The 19,569-nt window shown below is 41.6% G+C and overlaps 1 protein-coding gene across 1 annotated transcript in view; it reads left to right on the forward strand.

The window, feature by feature from the left end:
* The window catches only part of ush2a (Usher syndrome 2A (autosomal recessive, mild)), a 363,320-nt gene that overhangs the window by 146,786 nt on the left and 196,965 nt on the right, over positions 1 to 19,569 (forward strand). Inside the window, exons 30-36 of the mRNA XM_061964341.2 lie at positions 2,598 to 2,728; positions 12,848 to 12,974; positions 13,612 to 13,713; positions 14,840 to 15,028; positions 15,165 to 15,295; positions 15,389 to 15,668; positions 15,936 to 16,160. Of these exons, the coding sequence (XP_061820325.2) occupies positions 2,598 to 2,728; positions 12,848 to 12,974; positions 13,612 to 13,713; positions 14,840 to 15,028; positions 15,165 to 15,295; positions 15,389 to 15,668; positions 15,936 to 16,160 (1,185 nt within the window). The remainder of the gene's footprint in view (positions 1 to 2,597; positions 2,729 to 12,847; positions 12,975 to 13,611; positions 13,714 to 14,839; positions 15,029 to 15,164; positions 15,296 to 15,388; positions 15,669 to 15,935; positions 16,161 to 19,569) is intronic.

Genomic DNA, 19,569 nt, shown 5'->3' on the forward strand with positions numbered 1-19,569 from the left:
GTCTCCTCAGTTCCCAAACGTTTACAGAGTGTTGTTCAAAGTAAAGGCCTTGTAACACAGTGGTAAAAATGCCCCAGTGCCAATTTTTTTGCAATGTCTTGCTGCCATTAAATTTTAAGTTAATGATAATTTGCACAAAAAGAAATAAGTTTCTCAGTTCGAACATTAAATATCTTGTCTTTGCAGTCTATTCAATTGAAAAGGATTTGCAAATAATTGTATTCTGTTTTTATTTACCATTTACACAATGTGCCAACTTCACTGGTTTTGGGGTTTGTATATCTCAAGACTTAATCAAAACAATTTAGTAAAATATACTAAATTGGGCGGTATAGCTCGGTTGGTAGAGTGGCCGTGCCAGCAACTTGAGGGTTGCAGTTTCGATCCCCGCTTCCGCCATCCTTGTCACTACTGTTGTGTCTTTGGGCAAGACACTTTACCCACCGGCTCCAAGTGCCACCCACACTGGTTTAAATGTAACTTTGATATTGGGTTTCACTATGTAAAGCGCTTTGAGTCACTAGAGAAAAGCGCTATATAAATATAATTCACTTCACTAAAATACCCATCCGTAGTATTGATGGAAAGTTAATGCGTCAATGGAAAACAGTCCAAAGTCATACTGTATGTCTTTATAAGTACCACTTAGTATTACTTAACGAAACCTAAGGCAAAGTGCAATTAAGAGTGTAAGTGTTGTAATTGTGGTGGTTTCAATTAATTTTCCTATGGTTCTGCTTTCCATATGTGTTCCTTTCAGGGATAGTACCAAAAAGAACAATTTTATTGGGCCATTTTTAAGGCTGAAGTTGATGTGTTCCTCATATTTCCTGGCAGTATACAGACTTACGTGCATACAAGTTGTGTTCGGACACGTGACTTTTGAACAGAAGTGAACAAAGTGGTGGGCCACCAAACCAACATGGCTACTATGCAGCAAACAAAGGGTAATCTATCTAAGTACGCAAGGGACCTAGAATCTATCCCTATACGTTACCAAAATAAGATTTGTCGAGTGATATGAAGGATTATCTGTCATACGTGTTCCTAGACATGTCGAACTATCTTGTGCTCCAGATATCATTCTACGTGACAAAACAGAAGGAAACTTGGAAAAGCATGGAGGCCTATAACTTCTTTGTGTGTGGCTGGGTCATGAATTGATTAACGTGGACCCGGACTTAAACAAGTTGAAAAACTTATTCAGGTGTTACCAGTTAGTGGTCAATTCTACGGAATATGTACTGTACTGTGCAATCTACTAAAGTTGCAATCAATTAATCAATCAAGGATATTGGTATCAAGACTTTCCTGGATAAATCATGCATCGTTTTTGCTCGGGTAAGGTTGCAATTTATGATTTAACTTTGCGTGTACAGCCATGTTTGTTGCCTGGTTTTTGTTGTACGCACCGTTTACGAGTATGTGTGGTTTTTCCCCGTCTTTATCAAAATATAACTATAGATCTCAACATTGTTTATGTGCTTAAAGCTTCATTTCTGATTGCTGCCTTTTAGGTTTTGCCAACATTTGCTTGTTTTAATTTAGACTCGCCGAGTTGGTGCTTTACATAACGCTCGTAGCAAAAATGTTTTAAGAATTACAAATAATATCAAGACAATTATTCAATGGGAAATACTAAACGTTAAAAGTATATCAAACAAACCTGTATAGAAGTGATCACTGCAAACTTGTGCGTTCTTCGACTCTGCCATCTTAGACTGGAGTGCGTGCTACTTTTTTGTCTTCTTTCGTAAAATCTTACACTCTTTTACCCTTCTTGATTACTTTTCGATGAAACTCTGAAGAAACTTTTATCCTTTTTGCAATTTGAACAGTTCCAACAGCCAAAACAATGCAGGCATAGGGCATTTTCTTCGAAAAATGAAAAATGTCGCCCAGAACACTATGATAACAGACGCTCACTGGCCCACCACTTCGAGTCTCTCATAGTTAACGAGCCGGACATGACGTTAAGTGAATACAACCTTTTGAATGACAGATGTTCTTCTATTAATGCTACAAACCTCGTGGACACCTTCTCTTTTCATATACATGTATATGATTGATACAAATGGTGCAATTGGTCTTGTGTTTTTATTTGAGTTGCAGTGTAAGTCAAAACATCAAGTTAGTTCTAAAGTGAAAAGTGAACCATGTTTTCTCTTACTGGGCAAGCACTTAAGGAGAAGGACAGAAGAGGAAAAGCTCTGTGATGCCGTTGAGGCGGGAAGGAGGAGCCAATATATTTTTGGAAGATTTCAGATTTTAGAGATAAAAGTGAGAGCTTACCATAAGAGCTTTTAAAAGTAGTGGAATCAAGTGCGTCCTCCGAGGCTCGTCCTCTGAGCCCCGTTTTCCCCAAGTGTCTTTGCAGTAAGATTATCCTCGACAGTTGGCTTTAGCGAAAATGAAGTCAGCTTAGAGGTTTGGTGCAATTGGGAGATCGTGAACTTGATGGAGATATAACAAAAACTATGTAAAAAATTAATGGCTAAAGGTGTTTTCTCAACTTTGCCATAAAGGTTTTGCTTCTAGATTATATCAAACTATTATTATTATTAGTATTATTTTACACTTCTTCATCTTTGCTCCAGGTGTGGAGTTGAGTTTCAAGACTTCCTCTCCAGATGGCATGCTGCTATGCGCCATTTCTCCTGGAAATCAAGAGGAATTCATTGCGATTCAGTTAAAAAACGGACGCCCTTACTTTTTGTTTGACCCACAGGTATGTACACCTTTTTTACATCATGTGGAATGTGACTATAAATGTGAAATATAAGATTTAGTTAGCTGCTATGCATTCATCTCAACATTACATTGTCTTTTGAAATCCAATACAAGAGCACCTCCACTTTGAGGTGTTTTTAATTATACGTCATGTGTATAATTGTGGTTGTTGTTTATAGTGATATAGAACTGTTCTAGATCATACTGAGATGTTTTTATAGTATTTTTGTTATTCAGTTACATCAGAAGGAAATTATATTAGAAGTGATTTTGGGCAAGATTTCCCTCGCCCGGACGCGGGTCACCGGGGCCCCCCTCTGGAGCCAGGCCCGGAGGTGGGGCAAGATGGCGAGCGCCTGGTGGCCGGGCCTGTCCCCATGGGGCCCGGCCGGGCACAGCCCGAAGAGGCAACGTGGGTCCCCCCTCCAATGGGCTCACCACCCATAGCAGGGGCCATAGAGGTCGGGTGCAGTGTGAGCTGGGCGGCAGCCGAGGGCAGGGCACTTGGCGGTCCGATCCTCGGCTACATAAGCTGGCTCTTGAGACGTGGAACGTCACCTCGCTGGGGGGGAAGGAGCCTGAGCTAGTGCGTGAGGTGGAGAAGTTCCGGCTAGATATAGTCGGACTCACTTCGACGCACAGCAAGGGCTCTGGAACCACTTCTCTTGAGAGAGGCTGGACTCTCTTCCACTCTGGCGTTGTCGGCAGTGAGAGGCGACGGGCTGGGGTGGCAATTCTTGTTGCCCCTCGGCTCAAAGCCTGCACGTTGGAGTTCAACCGGGTGGACGAGAGGGTAGCTTCCCTCCGCCTTCGGGTGGGGGGACGGGTTCTGACTGTTGTTTGCGTTTACGCGCCAAACGGCAGCTCAGAGTACCCACCCTTTTTGGATTCACTCGAGGGAGTACTGGAGAGTGCTCCCCCGGGTGATTCCCTCGTTCTACTGGGGGACTTCAACGCTCATGTTGGCAGCGACAGTGAAACCTGGAGAGGTGTGATTGGGAAGAATGGCCGCCCGGATCTGAACCCGAGTGGTGTTCTGTTATTGGACTTTTGTGCTCGTCACAGATTGTAACAAACACCATGTTCAAACATAAGGGTGTCCATATGTGCACTTGGCACCAGGACACCCTAGGCCGCAGTTCCATGATCGACTTTGTAGTTGTGTCATCGGATTTGCGGTCTCATGTTTTGGACACTCGGGTAAAGAGAGGGGCGAGCTTTCTACCGATCACCACCTGGTGGTGAGTTGGCTGCGATGGTGGGGGAGGATGCCGGACAGACCTGGCAGGCCCAAACGCATTGTGAGGGTTTGCTGGGAACGTCGGGCAGAGTCTCCTGTCAGAGAGAGTTTCAATTCCCACCTCCGGAAGAACTTTGAAAATGTCACGAGGGAGGCGCTGGACATTGAGTCCGAGTGGACGATGTTCCGTGCCTCTGTTGTCGAGGCGGCCGATTGGAGCTGTGGCCGCAAGGTGGTTGGTGCCTGTAATCCTAGAACCCGTTGGTGGACGCCGGCTGTGAGGGATGCCGTCAGGCTGAAGAAGGAGTCCTATCGGGTTCTTTTGGCTCATGGGACTCCTGAGGCAGCAGACAGGTACCGACAGGCCAAGCGGTGTGCGGCTTCAGCGGTCGCGGAGGCAAAAACTCGGACATGGGAGGAGTTCGGGGAGGCCATGGAAAAAGACTTCCGGACGGCTTCGAAGCAATTCTGGACCACCATCCGCCGCCTCAGGAAGGGGAAGCAGTGCAGTGTCAACACCGTGTATGGTGGGGATGGTGCTCTGCTGACCTCGACTGCGGATGTTGTGGATCGGTGGAGAGAATACTTCGAAGACCTCCTCAATCCTACCAGCACGTCTTTCTATGAGGAAGCAGGGCCTGGGGAATCTGTGGTGGGCTCTCCTATTTCTGGGGCTGAGGTTGCCGAGGTAGTTAAAAAGCTCCTCGGTGGCAAGGCCCCGGGGGTGGATGAGATCCGCCCGGAGTTCCTTAAGGCTTTGAATGTTGTGGGGCTGTCTTGGTTGACAAGACTCTGCAACATCGCGTGGACATCGGGGGCGGTACCTCTGGATTGGCAGACCGGGGTGGTGGTTCCTCTCTTTAAGAAGGGGAACCGGAGGGTGTGTTCCAACTATCGTGGGATCACACTCCTCAGCCTTCCCGGTAAGGTCTATTCAGGTGTACTGGAGAGGAGGCTACGCCGGATAGTCGAACCTCGGATTCAGGAGGAACAGTGTGGTTTTCGTCCTGGTCGTGGAACTGTGGACCAGCTCTATACTCTCGGCAGGGTCCTTGAGGGTGCATGGGAGTTTGCCCAACCAGTCTACATGTGCTTTGTGGACTTGGAGAAGGCATTCGACCGTGTACCCCGGGAAGTCCTGTGGGGAGTGCTCAGAGAGTATGGGGTAACGGACTGTCTTATAGTGGCAGTCCGCTCCCTGTATGATCAGTGTCAGAGCTTGGTCCGCATTGCCGGCAGTAAGTCGGACACGTTTCCAGTGAGGGTTGGACTCCGCCAAGGCTGCCCTTTGTCACCGATTCTGTTCATAACCTTTATGGACAGAATTTCTAGGTGCAGTCAGGGCGTTGAGGGTATCTGGTTTGGTGGCTGCAGGATTAGGTCTCTGCTATTTGCAGATGATGTGGTCCTGATGGCTTCCTCCGGCCAAGATCTTCAGCTCTCACTGGATCGGTTCGCAGCGGAGTGTGAAGCGACTGGGATGGGAATCAGCACCTCCAAGTCCGAGTCCATGGTTCTCTCCCGGAAAAGGGTGGAGTGCCATCTCCGGGTTGGGGAGGAGATCTTGCCCCAAGTGGAGGAGTTCAAGTACCTCGGAGTCTTGTTCACGAGTGGGGGAAGAGTGGATCGTGAGATCGACAGGCGGATCGGTGCGGCGTCTTCAGTAATGTGGACGCTGTATCGATCTGTTGTGGTGAAGAAGGAGCTGAGCCGGAAGGCAAAGCTCTCGATTTACCGGTCGATCTACGTTCCCATTCTCACCTATGGTCATGAGCTTTGGGTCATGACCGAAAGGACAAGATCACGGGTACAAGCGGCCGAAATGAGTTTCCTCCGCCGAGTGGCGGGGCTCTCCCTTAGAGATAGGGTGAGAAGCTCTCTCATTCGGGAGGAGCTCAAAATAAAGCCGCTGCTCCTCCACATCGAGAGGAGCCAGATGAGGTGGTTCGGGCATCTGGTCAGGATGCCACCCGAACGCCTCCCTAGGAAGGTGTTTCGGGCACGTCCGACCGGTAGGAGGCCACGGGGAAGACCCAGGACACGCTGGGAAGACTATCTCGCCCGGCTGGCCTGGGAACGCCTCGGGATCCCCCGGGAGGAGCTGGACGAAGTGGCTGGGGAGAGGGAAGTCTGGGCTTCCCTGCTTAAGCTGCTGCCCCCGCGACCCGACCTCGGATAAGCGGAAGAAAATGGATGGATGGATGGATTTTGGGCAGTTTGAGATAACCGAAAACTGCAACCGAACGTATTGTTGAATTAATTTCTGGAGCTCATTATACCTAATTAGATGTATATGCATTTGAGAAACTGTTATTCAAATTAAACCTCTAATCATTTAGTGAAGTGTGCATTTAAGGCAATGTTTTATACTTTACAATCAAATTCTTCTCACTTAACCTACAGTACTGCTCACCTTCAACAGGCCCTTTTTGCCTTCATGGTGATACTTCAGTATGTCTCTTTCTGCTTTTTTTCCTGCTGACTTTCTCTCATCTTATAAATGTGATCTGTACCTCACTGACTGCTTTCTGTCAGGGAGGTGGAGCGAGAGGGGGTGGAATAAAAACTTTAAAAGTGTGTCAACGTTTGAATTGGACTGCAATTAACTCATTCCCTGCAGTCATCACACATGAATACCAATGCCAAGCTAATTAAGCTTTGCACCCTTGCATACACACTCTCACACACATGCCTTATCCATCCTTACAGACACATGTAGAGAGGTTGAAGAGTCGATGATTGGATGATGAAAGCAATGATAGCAGATGATTGCGCATATTTCTATGAGGTCACTATCTAATTAGGCTCTGAAACAAAAAAACACAAACAGCACACTCATCAGTATCCATGCAGTACTTGTTGTAACACATCTTCATAAAAATATAACTATAGTCAAACCTGTGTAAAGCGACTTAAGGGAAACAGCGAAAGTGCCCACTATAGACGGGTGGCCACCGAATGTGGAGCCATTTGAGTCAGCCTTTGCGGTGGTTGGAGTCATGACAAACTCACATGTTGAAGCTGAATATGACGGGAAGCGTTGGAGTAGTAAAAATGAGACGTTATGACGTTATTCGTTGAGCCGCTGAAAGCATTTAGCTGCAGCTTTCTGATTTGTTAAAAGTTTAAGAACAGATGACGAGAGCTCGTTGGCACGAGATAATATGACATGTTTTGGGACGTTAGTGTAATATGTAAGCCTCAATCATTGGTATGTTTTCATCTACAAAACCATTCTGGGTATCACTCCATCTTATCCGTCTTGTCTTTTAACAAAGAAACAAGGAAGTCACAATCTTCGTTCAATGAATGTTCTGCAATTTGTCGTCCCCAAAGTAAGAACTGAACTGGGCAAGAAAGCATTTAGGTTTTCTGCACCGAAGGCTTGGAATAACCTACAATCGAACATTAAACTTCAAACCCTAGTTACGTTGAATGAGTTTAAAGCTTCTGTGAAAGGACTGCAGTCTACCTTGTCTGTATGCACATGTGTCATGTGAGCAAGTTTTAATGTTGTAAATGTGATGTTTTATGTATTTGTTTACTGTTTTTAATGTAACCTTGCTGCTGCCCTCTTGGCCAGGTCTCCTTTGGAAAAGAGATCTTTGATCTCAATGGGATTTTACCTGGTTAAATAAAGGCTAATAAAAAATAATAATAAATAAATAATGTACACACCGCCCATTGCATCCCTATGCATACGTTCATAATAGGTTTACGTAAACAGCAAGCGAGCATCTTCGTTCATTGATTTTTTTTTTATTAGGTTATTAAACTTAAATATTATAGAAGAAAGCAATTCATAACAAGGAAACGATATTGTAGAAATTTTAACATAAAAAGAGTAAACAATGAATGAATAAACAACAACTGAGACTCATATCAACTTCATGCGTCATGGCAGCAAATTCTGATACAATATTATCGGCCACTGTAAGTAGCAAAAATAAATAATTATTCCAGGAAACAAAATAAGTGGCCGCTGACCACATTATACTTGAAACTGCTGTAGACAAGGTTTATAACACTACTTTTTGTTGCGGGGGACATTTGTGCGGCAGCTAACACAGGTTTGACAGTATTTGTTACATAATTCTAGCGTATCGATAAACAGCGTATTTTCCAAATGGGCGGACTATTTTTTTTTTTTTTTAGTTTGGGATAATCAACAGTTAGAGTAGTGTCACCTTTTATTGTCGTCTCCCCAATGGATATATATTGCTTCTCCCTAGCAGCCTGTTTAGCTAGTCTAATGGCAATAAGAGTGCACGGTGTAATTTGGCATCCATCCATTTTCCACCGCTTGTCCCGTTCGGGGTCGCGGGGTGTGCTGGAGCCTATCTCAGCTACAATCGGGCGGAAGGCGGGGTACACCCTGGACAAGTCGCCACCTCATCACAGGGCCAACACAGATAGACAGACAACATTCACACTCACATTCACACACTAGGGCCAATTTAGTGTTGCCAATTAACCTATCCCCTGGTGCATGTTTTTGGAGGTGGGAGGAAGCCCGAGTACCCGGACGGAACCCACGCAGTCTCGGGGAGAACATGCAAACTCCACACAGAAAGCAGGACCTTCGTATTGTGAGGCACATGCACTAACCCCTGTTCCACCGTGCTGCTGTAATTTGGCATGACACTCTTAAGTTGGCTAAATGACACAAGTATGAGAAACTTGCTCACTTTATGTGCATGTAACTGTTAGTTGTTGGTTATGATACAAACATGCTGCGTGTTCGACACAATTTATTATTTTGTTGTTTTCATTCCCTTGTGTGGAACATTGCTACCGGCAGTCCTACATAGCCCCTTGAGTAGTTAACACTTGTAATGACTTGCTCAAGGACACCCACAGTGATTATGAAATTGTTGAATATTTAACTGGCGAGAATTTGATCTGGTTGTGTCTCCCTGTAAAAAGAACACATTTCCCCTTGCTGCCTTGTCAAGAAGAGCCGCCTAGCGCTGGCAGTAAAAATGCCAAAAGCTGATATACTTTGGCATTCATACATTTATTGATCCCATCATTAAAGCTTCATCACTGTTTGTATGTGGCTCTGTACTCTAAGTGCATTTCTGTAGGCGTTTACTGATCTGGTGCTCTTGTTTTACTATAGGACTTGTCTTTACCTTGCTAAATATTGGAAATACAAATATTCTGCCAAACCTTTATTAATATTTCACACATGATTTTTAATAATCTCACCTTTCAAATAAGTGTAGAAATACATTAACCAATCTTAATAACAAGATTACATGACGACAGTTTAACCTTTAAAGTTTTGTATGATATTAGATACATACTTTATTGTATTAATCAGAATATAACATGACACCTGCACTTTGGGACCAGTTTTTGGACAAATATATTTTTTAAGACAAAATTATGACAAAAAAAGACAAAACAATTATTTTTTCAATCAAGTTTTCAAAATAAGTGAAATAATTGTTGGATTCCAATAAAAAACTAACATCGTATTTCTCAGCTGCTGGACAGTTGTTTGATGACTGCTTCATTAATCACCATTATCTTAAAATTATCATCATAACCCCTTTTTTGCTAACTTTCCTTACCCCGAGACATTTTTTTCAGTGGTTCTCGACTAGGGCTGGCTTCAAATAGTCAAAGATTCGACACTTTGATTCAGAGGAGTCTAATTCGACTACCAACCTCACAGTCGAATCTTCAGACATTAAACCCCTCTCCTCGCTTTTTGGGAGTTAACCTGCCGAGTACCCCGCGCACAGTAGATGTTTTGGGTGGGATGAGTCGATTATGTTTATCATTAGTAAAATATATTTTTAAAGAGAGAGAGATAATTCCTATCTGAAAGCTGCTTCCGAACGCTTCTTCCTGGTGTGACGCCACGTGTTAAAACCAGCTAGCCATGTATTTTTGCCTCCCACATCTCTCTCTCCAAAAAATATTTGTCTGCAAAAAAAAATGTTTTACTATAATTCCACCCTACGAATGTAGCTCTCTGTTGGTAAAACTAATGATCATTCTGCTGGTTCACGTACGGAAACTTTGTTACAACCTGTCTTGTCGGCGCAGCGCCTAAGGATCTCACAAAACAAAACAATCTCTACCGAGTTTATTTGTTTATCATAGTGGTTTAGCCTCTTTTTGAGATACAAAAAATTACAAGTGAGATCTCTGTTACCGTATTTTTCGAAGTATAAGTTGCTCCGGAGTATAAGTTGCTCCGGAGTATAAGTCGCACCGGCAGAAAATGCATAATAAAGAAGGAAAAAAACATATATAAGTCGCACTGTAGTATAAGTCGCATTTTTTTGGGAAATTGATTTGATAAAACCCAACACCAAGAATAGACATTTGAAAGGCAATTTAAAATAAATAAAGAATAGTGAACAACAGGCTGAATAAGTGTGCGTTATATGACGCATAAATAACCAACTGAGAACGTGCCTGGTATGTTAACGTAACATATTATGGTAAGAGTCATTCAAATAACTATAACATATAGAACATGCTATACGTTTCAGTGTTTCCCACAGGACAGGCATCTATTTGTGGTGGTGTGGTCGGGGGTTGGCGGCGGCAACGGCGATGACCAAGAAGAACGCGGAGTTGGAATATAATTACAACATTTTATGTACATATTTATATACAGATTTGAACAATTAGTGATTCACTGAAATATATTTATTAATTGTGGTTCTTACAAAAAATATATCGTATAAAATATAAAAGCTAAAATGTCTCTTAAAGCTCTGCCCCTCTAATTAGTGAATACTAAATAATTTAACTTTAGCCTACTACTACAACCATATTATTTACCAGCAACATGAAGTGAAACAGAGGCAGAGGTGTCCTGCCACAGTCAGTCAACCTCCTCCTGCTGCTGCTGAACAGGTCGCACCTGTGGTCCGGACTGTAGGCCTACCTCCTCTCCAAGTCGAGCCCTTTTCGGCCGTTGAAAATATTTTTCTATACTCATCTGTGTGAAGGAGTGAACATCCAACATTAGAATTTATTACTAACAAGAAGAAGCGCTCTATGTACAGTGCCGTCTAACCTTAAGCGGCAGCAGCTCAACACATGCAGGGTTCAACGTTAAGGTTTTTTTCTACTTGCCCGACTTCTCAAATCTACTTGCCCCAATATTTTTACTTGTCCTGCCTAGGTTTTTTTCTGGCTGTGTAGTGCTCATGGGTTATATCTTACTAAAATTCTTCCCGTTGACTATTTACAACACTACACAGTATTTATTATTATTATTATTATTATCTATAATTACATTTAAATGGCATTGCATATATGTAAAATTAAATGCTATTTCACATTATTTGACCAGTAGCAGTTACACTCATCTGAACAGGTCAGCCACCTGTTTAAAGCCCGATCACAGTTGAAATCTTGAAATGAAGGGCTTTTAATGGCCAAAACATTAACCTGGACAACATTTTAACAACTGGTTGGCTCAGATTTTATTCTTTTCATTGCATTCACATGCTGCAGTGGACAGTGGACAATTTAGCTTCAGTCCATGTGTGTTTATTGACAACAGGGTTATAACCTGGACACGTTAGCTCGTCGGTATGAAAACACGTGACTGTTACTACGTGCGTCTGCCCCGGCCCACGAGTCAAACAGCGGCGGTGTTAATGAAGCAGCGTCAGGCTGCTCACCGTCAGTGAAACGCTCGGTGAAATTGCGGATTAACGTTAAATATATGACGAGCTGCGAGCGATGCAGCTATAACCTATCTACCTATAACCTATATTACCCTCGTATTTTGATCCCGTCCGTCCGTCCGTCCCTCTTCTTCTTCTTCTTCTTCTTCTTCTTCTGGCCCACCAGGTGAATTAAGTGCTATTGGCGGAGTTACAATGCATAGTAGGCTACCGCCACCTACTGCACCGGAGTTGTAACTACAAGCAACATTCACATTGCTTTTATGAGCGGTCGAGCGAGTCAAAAGCCGAAAAATCCATTTGTGGCGGACGTAATTCTTTCGTGGCGGGCCGCCACAAATAAATGAATGTGTGGGAAACACTGCGTTTACCAAACAATCTGTCACTCCTAATCGCTAAATCCCATGAAATCTTATACGTCTAGTCTCTTACGTGAATGAGCTAAATAATGTTATTTGATATTTTACGGTAATGTGTTAATAATTTCACACATAAGTCGCTCCTGAGTATAAGTCGCACCCCCGGCCAAACTGAAAAAAACTGCGACTTATAGTCCGAAAAATACGGTATGTCCACTTTAATGAAACACTATATTTCTATTTTAAGTATCTGAAAAATTCACCTTAAAGCGGCTATATTTACGTCATGTGATGTTATACTGACACCTAGTGACCAGCCTGTATACACTACTATGATGACAATCTGTTTATTTCTCTCTAAAAAAAAAAAAAAATGCCATAGATTCTGAACTGATAGTTGACTAAGCGCATAATCTAATGAATCAAATTTGGCTTTGAAAATGCTTAGTCAAAGACAGCCCTCGTCTCAAATGCATCTCACTAATATTTTTGAGTGACAAGAAAAAAAGCTCTGAATGGTTTTGGGATGAGTTATTGGCGCCACCTATAGGTTGGCATATACAAATCTCAACTACTCCATATGTAAGACTGCTCATTTTTTTCAGATTTTATCTCCTAAGGAAAAAAATACTGTACATTCAGGTCAATGTGACATTTCTCCTAAAATGTTGGTAAAAAATGTAGGCCTTCAAAGGTTTTGAGGTATAGACATAACATTTCACTACCCATGGTGTCCTCCCAGACCTGTCAAACCATACCTACTTTACAGATATATTGAATCCCAGTTTTTCTTTTCAGCGTTCAGCTCCAGTTCAAGGTTTCTTCAGTTGTTTCTTCTCTGCTGCTTTGCGTAGGGCTCAGTGGTGGCCGTGAGTGCACAGGGGGACGGAGGGCGCCTCTACAACGATGGACAGTGGCACAGCATCACAGCAACAAGGCGAGGAGCCGTGGGAACAATCATTGTAAACAATCAATACAGAGGTAACTCATTCATACTGACCGCAGCATGCATCACCTGTTTGTGTGGGTGTGTAATAAATGGTAATGCTGTATGTTTTTACAGTCTGTAAAAGTAAACAGCGTAGGATGTAGAAGTAATTATACACATCTGCTGCTTTGTGTGTAAATTTCCCAGTTGTTGAGGCATTAGCCAGGTTAATCTTAGCTGCTCTTTGATCCAGTGAGGAATCCAGTGAGGAAACGAGAGCTTTACCCACACGGAAAAACTCACTTATGTCTATCAGTGCTCCTGTGCTCTTTGCCAGTTTGTTGTAGCCGTTCATACATTCATCAGGCACAACATTAGTTTCTCCTGTAACATCTAGGCAGATAAAATCCAATGAAAAACCATATCAGTAATTCTTATTGCTACTATGATACCATTCTGTATGCATAGCTAATATGGTAAATGAAAAGCAGCGTTTTTTTCAATGTTAGTGCATAATATCTCAATAAAAAGGGAAAGTGTACCTAATGTTGTGGTTGGAAATCTTTTTTGTGATCTGTGGTGTTTATTAAATGTACCATTAGGATGTGGTGTTGAGCATTTTTTAATTGTTCTTATTGTTCCCTTTACTTTTTCTTTTCAAACACACATACATGCTATACAATACACTAGACAGTGCTTCAGCCTCCAGTGGCAGCACAATAATTGGTGAGAATACTGGAGTTTTCATTGGAGGACTGCCAGAAGATTTAACTCTACAGAGGAAGGATTCAGGTGCGTCCATCTACACTCTACCTATGGCTGGCTGCTGACCTGTAGATGTGCTGTAGGTGTCTATTTTAGCATGTAACCGCGATGTCAAAACATTTTTAAAGGGGAACTGCACTGTTTTTTGGATTTTGCCTATCATTCCCAATTCTTATGTAAGATTAGTATACATGTTTTCTTTTTTTTATGCACTCCAACTAGTAAATAAATGCAAGCAATAGTTCATTTACAATGGAGCCTATTTGAATCGCTCTATTCTGCCTATAAAGCGCTTAAAAACATCCAAACACTGCCATCAACGTTTTATATACAGACTGTAAGTATACATGTAAAGTAGTAACAGGCACATTCATAATAGCATGTAATATTTACATATTTTGCTCATTTTAAGCACAAGTTGGCGCATTAACACATCACGTTTGCTTTTTCCTTACACAACATCACTGATTACAACTCACTGCAGACTTCCTGAAAACCAAGACAGATAATAAAACATGACTTACTGTACAATGTCTGCTTTCACTGGGATGCCTACTGTTATGATGTTGATATATTCCCGTTTAGATGAAGAATGACTCGTAACCCTTGCAAAAAAAAAAAAAAGAGGGTTGAACAAAGCATCTTTTTAAGGTCTTTTTCGCCATTTCCAGGTCCTAAGTTGGCTGTCAAAGAGTACCAACTTCTTAGTTTATGTCCACATCTTTTTACTATTAAAGTGAGGGGCATGATTTATAATATAGAATAAACTTTCAAGAGCTCTGAGGCGAGAAAGCATCTCACCAGCTCATGATGTCAATGCAGCAGCATACCAAAGTTACCTCTCTCTGATCAATGCGCTGCTTATTGTAGGTCCTTAATGTTTAATAACAATATCGCTACTACTCGAATAATATTGAGGTCATGAAATGTAAATGGAGTATTGTTGGCGTTTCTTAGATGTTTTTTAGTAAATTTTATGGACAGAATAGACTCCATTGACTCCATTGTAAGCTGACTTTAATTTAAGTTTATTTACGTGTTAGAATGCGTAAAAAAATACATGAGTTTTTGTCTCTCATAAGGATTGTGAATTATAGGTAAACTTTTTAAAAAGTGCAGTTAATGTTTTTTTAATTATTGTCTGTGCCACCAGGGGCCGCCCGAATGATGCAACGAGGTTTCTCAGGTTGTCTGAGAGACGTGCGTTTTATGATGACTGACAGCCCATCAGAGGAGTGGAGATCTCTGGACTGGAAAAAAGCTACAAATAAAGTGTCAGCATATGAATGCTGGGAAGGCTGCCCATTTCAAACTGGGGAAGGGGCCCATTTTCTTGGTCATGGTAGGACAGTCTTTATTGTTGTTGATGATTGGTGTGCAGATGATTATTTATTGCAGATAGTGATCTTACATTTTTATCTCAGGACTGTATGTCATTTGGCTGCTTATGTTGCCATGTCATTCCCTCTTGTATTTAGGTTACTTGGAGTTGAGCAAAGCTGTGTTCAGTGGAGGAAAGGTTTTTGACATCTCCATGGAGTTTAGAACTGACCAGCTCAATGCACTTTTGCTTTTTTCATACAACACACGGACTGATGACTATATGCTGGTCAGTTACGCCGCTAATTTGAAAGTTAGATTTAAGAAGTAACAAGAAAAATACTAAGCTTGTTATATTGCTTCTTTTAATATTTATTTTTAGGTGGAGCTGAAGGGTGGCCTCCTGTTGTTCGTTCTCTCCAGTGGTGGTCACGTGACTGAGCTTAACACGTGGGTTGGGCTGAGCTACTGTGATGGGGACTGGAAGCAGCTTTCCCTAGCAAAGCGTGGCTCTCTCATCTCTGCTGCTGTCGATGATTGGGCAGAGGAGACGAGGGGAGCTGGAGCAGCAGGGGGGCTTCAGGTTGACTCACCATTATACCTGGGCGGAGTGCCCACTCAGCTCACACATCCTGCCTTACACATCCACAGTCACAGACATGGTAAGTTATGTGTCCACAGCAAAGGATAAGACAGATGCTGTGACCTGACACTTTATTATCGACACCAACAGTGGCTCTTCAATGTAAGAGCTGTGTCAAAACACTTATTGTTAGAACATATTGCTATGAAAATAATTAATTGACCAACATGTACTGTAATATGCAAAGTAAAATAATAAATTATGGCAGGACTTTATTAACAATGTGCAAGACAAACATTTCCTTGACGCTTTTAATACTTTTCTCATTCTTTCCTGTTCTCTGCAGGCCTCGGAGGTTGCGTAAGGGGCCTCGCCATTCAAAGTGACGAAACAAGCTCTCCTGTCAGTCAAAGTGTGAATCTCATTGTTGCCTCCCAGCGTTCTGTTAGAATATACCTCGACGGCTGTCCTACCAGTGAAAGTCGCTACAACTGCAGGGGGAACGACTCAGTGTTGATCTTCACTGGTAGAGAGACACACGCCTTTGATTACAGTCTACCGCCATTCACTGGTAAGAATTGCAAATCATCTTTTTCATCAACTTTTTCTTAACCTAAGATGATGTCACCATTGCCCACAATTGTCAGAGGATCTGCTCAGCGGAATGTGAATTACTGCAGACTACATGTGAGGCATGTTCTATGCATATTTCAAGGTCATCAACTCTTCGTTTTATCTCATATCCACTTTACATCAAAACAAATAAACTAAATAAATGGCATAAATAAGCGGAATGCACAAAGCCACTCCAAATAAATGCTATATTTTTATGAGTTAGCTTGGCCAGTGAAAAACACATCTGAACATCAGGCTTGTTCAGTATGACATTGCAGAGTAGAGATTTACACTGCTTTCACAGACAGGCACACACACACACGCACATGTAGACACACACAGACACACACTTCAAAATTACACTTGACCTTGTGTGTGCTGTAGGCAAAGCACTCGCTCTTTTTACTTTGCTGTGTTTTAAAATTGAAAATCAAATCTAAATGTGTGCAAGGCAACGTCCCATTTGCGTTTTTGTGTGGCACTTTTTATATTATTTGACATTAATGTTAACATAAATCACAGAGTTGCATCAGTATGGTATCAGATTGGCATAGCTCGTATAAGCATTAACATTTTACTTGTCGTCTACTAAACATCTGTTAAGTATGTAACCTTTTTTCATGTCTTGTAAAGTGAATTATTATTGGAAGCTTTCAGTTGTGCACCTTAAAAGCAGTCTTAGTTGTGACGTATTTAGGTGTAAAATAAAAATACTCAACAAAATTTAAAAAAAAGTCAACAACACCCAGAAACGCCGTCGGCTTCGCTGGGCCTGAGCAACGGTTTTCGCCTTGCATAGGAGAGTTTTAACTTGCACTTACAGATGTAGCGACCAACTGTCATTACTGACAGTGGGTTTCTGAAGTGTTCCTGAGCCCATGTGGTGATATCCTTTACACACTGATGTCGCTTGTTGATGCAGTACAGCCTGAGGGATCGAAGGTCACGGGCTTAGCTGCTTACGTGCAGTGATTTCTCCAGATTCTCTAAACCCTTTGATGATATTACGGACCGTAGATGGTGAAATCCCTAAATTCCTTGCAATAGCTGGTTGAGAAAGGTTTTTCTTAAACTGTTCAACAATTTGCTCACGCATTTGTTGACAAAGTGGTGACCCTCGCCCCATCCTTGTTTGTGAATGACTGAGCATTGCATAGAATCTACTTTTATACCCAATCATGGCACCCACCTGTTCCCAATTTGCCTGTTCACCTGTGGGATGTTCCAAATAAGTGTTTGATGAGCATTCCTCAACTTTATCAGTATTTATTGCCACTTTCCTAACTTCTTTGTCACGTGTTGCTGGCATCAAATTCTAAAGTTAATGATTATTTGCAAAAAAAATGTTTATCAGTTTGAACATCAAATATGTTGTCTTTGTAGCATATTCAACTGAATATGGGTTGAAAATGATTTGCAAAACATTTTATTCCGTTTATATTTACATCTAACACAATTTCCCAACTCATATGGACACGAGGTTTGTACATCTGATTCAGAGGGCTTGCATCCCACTTTTGCAACAACCTTCTCCTCTGTTTTGGTCTAGCATTTGCAGTAAAATTGCTACTAATTGATTAGTACCAGTTCCAATACCGTGTTTATTTTAAATGACCATTTCTCACTATCGATGAAAGAAGCTAACAAGCTAAATAAGTACAAGCACACACATGGATTCACATACAAGTGGCAGGCCTGGGAATATTCTCATTTATCCAGGTCCATACCTGCCAACTACTCCGGTTTTCCCGTAATTAGTACGGTTTTCATCAACCTATTCCGGGTTACGGTTGCAGTGATAAAAAATACGGTTTTTCATTCATTAAAAAAAAAAAAAATTTTAAATGCGCGAGGCTATTTATAGCACCGCTGCCAAGCACGACGCACCTGTTGCCATTGTTTCCAAACGAGCGAACGATCATGGAATCAGCCGGAGAAAAATCGCAAACGAGTCTTAAACCGAAAAGAAAACTGCAGTCATTCCGTGAAGAATATTCAAAAGCCTATCCGGGAATAATTATCCGTTCCAAAAAGGGTGAAAACTACGCGAATTGCACCTTGTGCAGACAAGATTTTTCGATCGGACACGGAGGAATTAGCATGTAAAAGACCACGTTGGGACAAAAAAACACAAGTCTAATGCCGTTGCTAGCGATACAAGTGGAAAACTTTCAACGTTTTTCGGATTTTAGCCACAAAAAGGTAATGACACCAATGTTATCTATTGGAATTGTTTAGTACTGTTATACTGTTAAAAGTGTTTATACTATTTATGCTTTCAAGTCCAAGTTGAAGAAATCTTGTTAAGTGTTGACATCATAACTACCAAAATACAGAAGTATGTCCTTAATATTTTTGCAGTGCTATTTCTGTTGAAAAGTTAAAATGATTACATTAGAGATGTGATGTGCCACTTTTCAAGTGTCTGATGGCTTAAATTAATTTTCATTAATTTTTCATATTTTGAATTCTTTTGAAAGGCTTACAAAAAAACTACATTTGAATTGTAATTCCATTGACAGGACTATTAATTTTAATGAAGTTAGCTTACCATGTTTACAGTATGATAATTGTGATAGAAATGTGAATTTTAGGCACAGAATATTTTATACAATTGAACAAGGCAGTAAATTATACAAGCTTGGACAGAAAGTTAATAATGACACCATTTTTTTTTTTAATGGAATTGTTTAGTACTGTTTTACCATTTGTTTACTGTAAAATGTAATCTCGCCACACCTAGTGTGTGTGTGACAATCATTGGTACTTTAACTTTAACTTTTAACTTAAAAAGTGTTTATACTGTTTATACTTTCAATTAACAAATTGAAGTCTTGTGAAAGGTTGACAGGATAACTGGCATTAACTGTCAAAATAATTTCAAACTATTGAAGTTAGCTTACAGAATAAACATGTCAATCAACCCATATGATTTTTGCTGTAATATTTTTGTTTTGAAAAGTCACTGTGACTGATAGAAAAGTGATGGTTTTAGCAACATTTTAACCTGTCTGAATGCTAATAATCATTTTGCGTCGGGGGGCGAAGCCTGAATCCCCCACCAGGACTTTGTCCTGGACCTACCGGGGCCTGTGGCCCCTGGACCCTGGCTACTAGGTTTTTCTGATTTCAAAAGTTGGCAGGTATGCAGGTCTAGTCAGGACATCTAGTCTAGTCTAGTCTAGATCTGTCCTATCCAAGTTTGTGAGCATTAAGTGATGAAACCTGCTCGGTTGAGAGGTATTATATCTACTAAGACAATCTGAACAGTCCAGTTGCGATCGATTTATTGCCCTTAGAATCAGTGTGGCATACATTAGAAAAAATACACCATTTAAATAAAGGTGTACCTAATATTATACATG

The sequence above is a fragment of the Nerophis lumbriciformis genome, linkage group LG06 (genome assembly GCF_033978685.3).
Source record: "Nerophis lumbriciformis linkage group LG06, RoL_Nlum_v2.1, whole genome shotgun sequence".
In the NCBI taxonomy this organism is placed as follows: Eukaryota; Metazoa; Chordata; class Actinopteri; order Syngnathiformes; family Syngnathidae; genus Nerophis; species Nerophis lumbriciformis.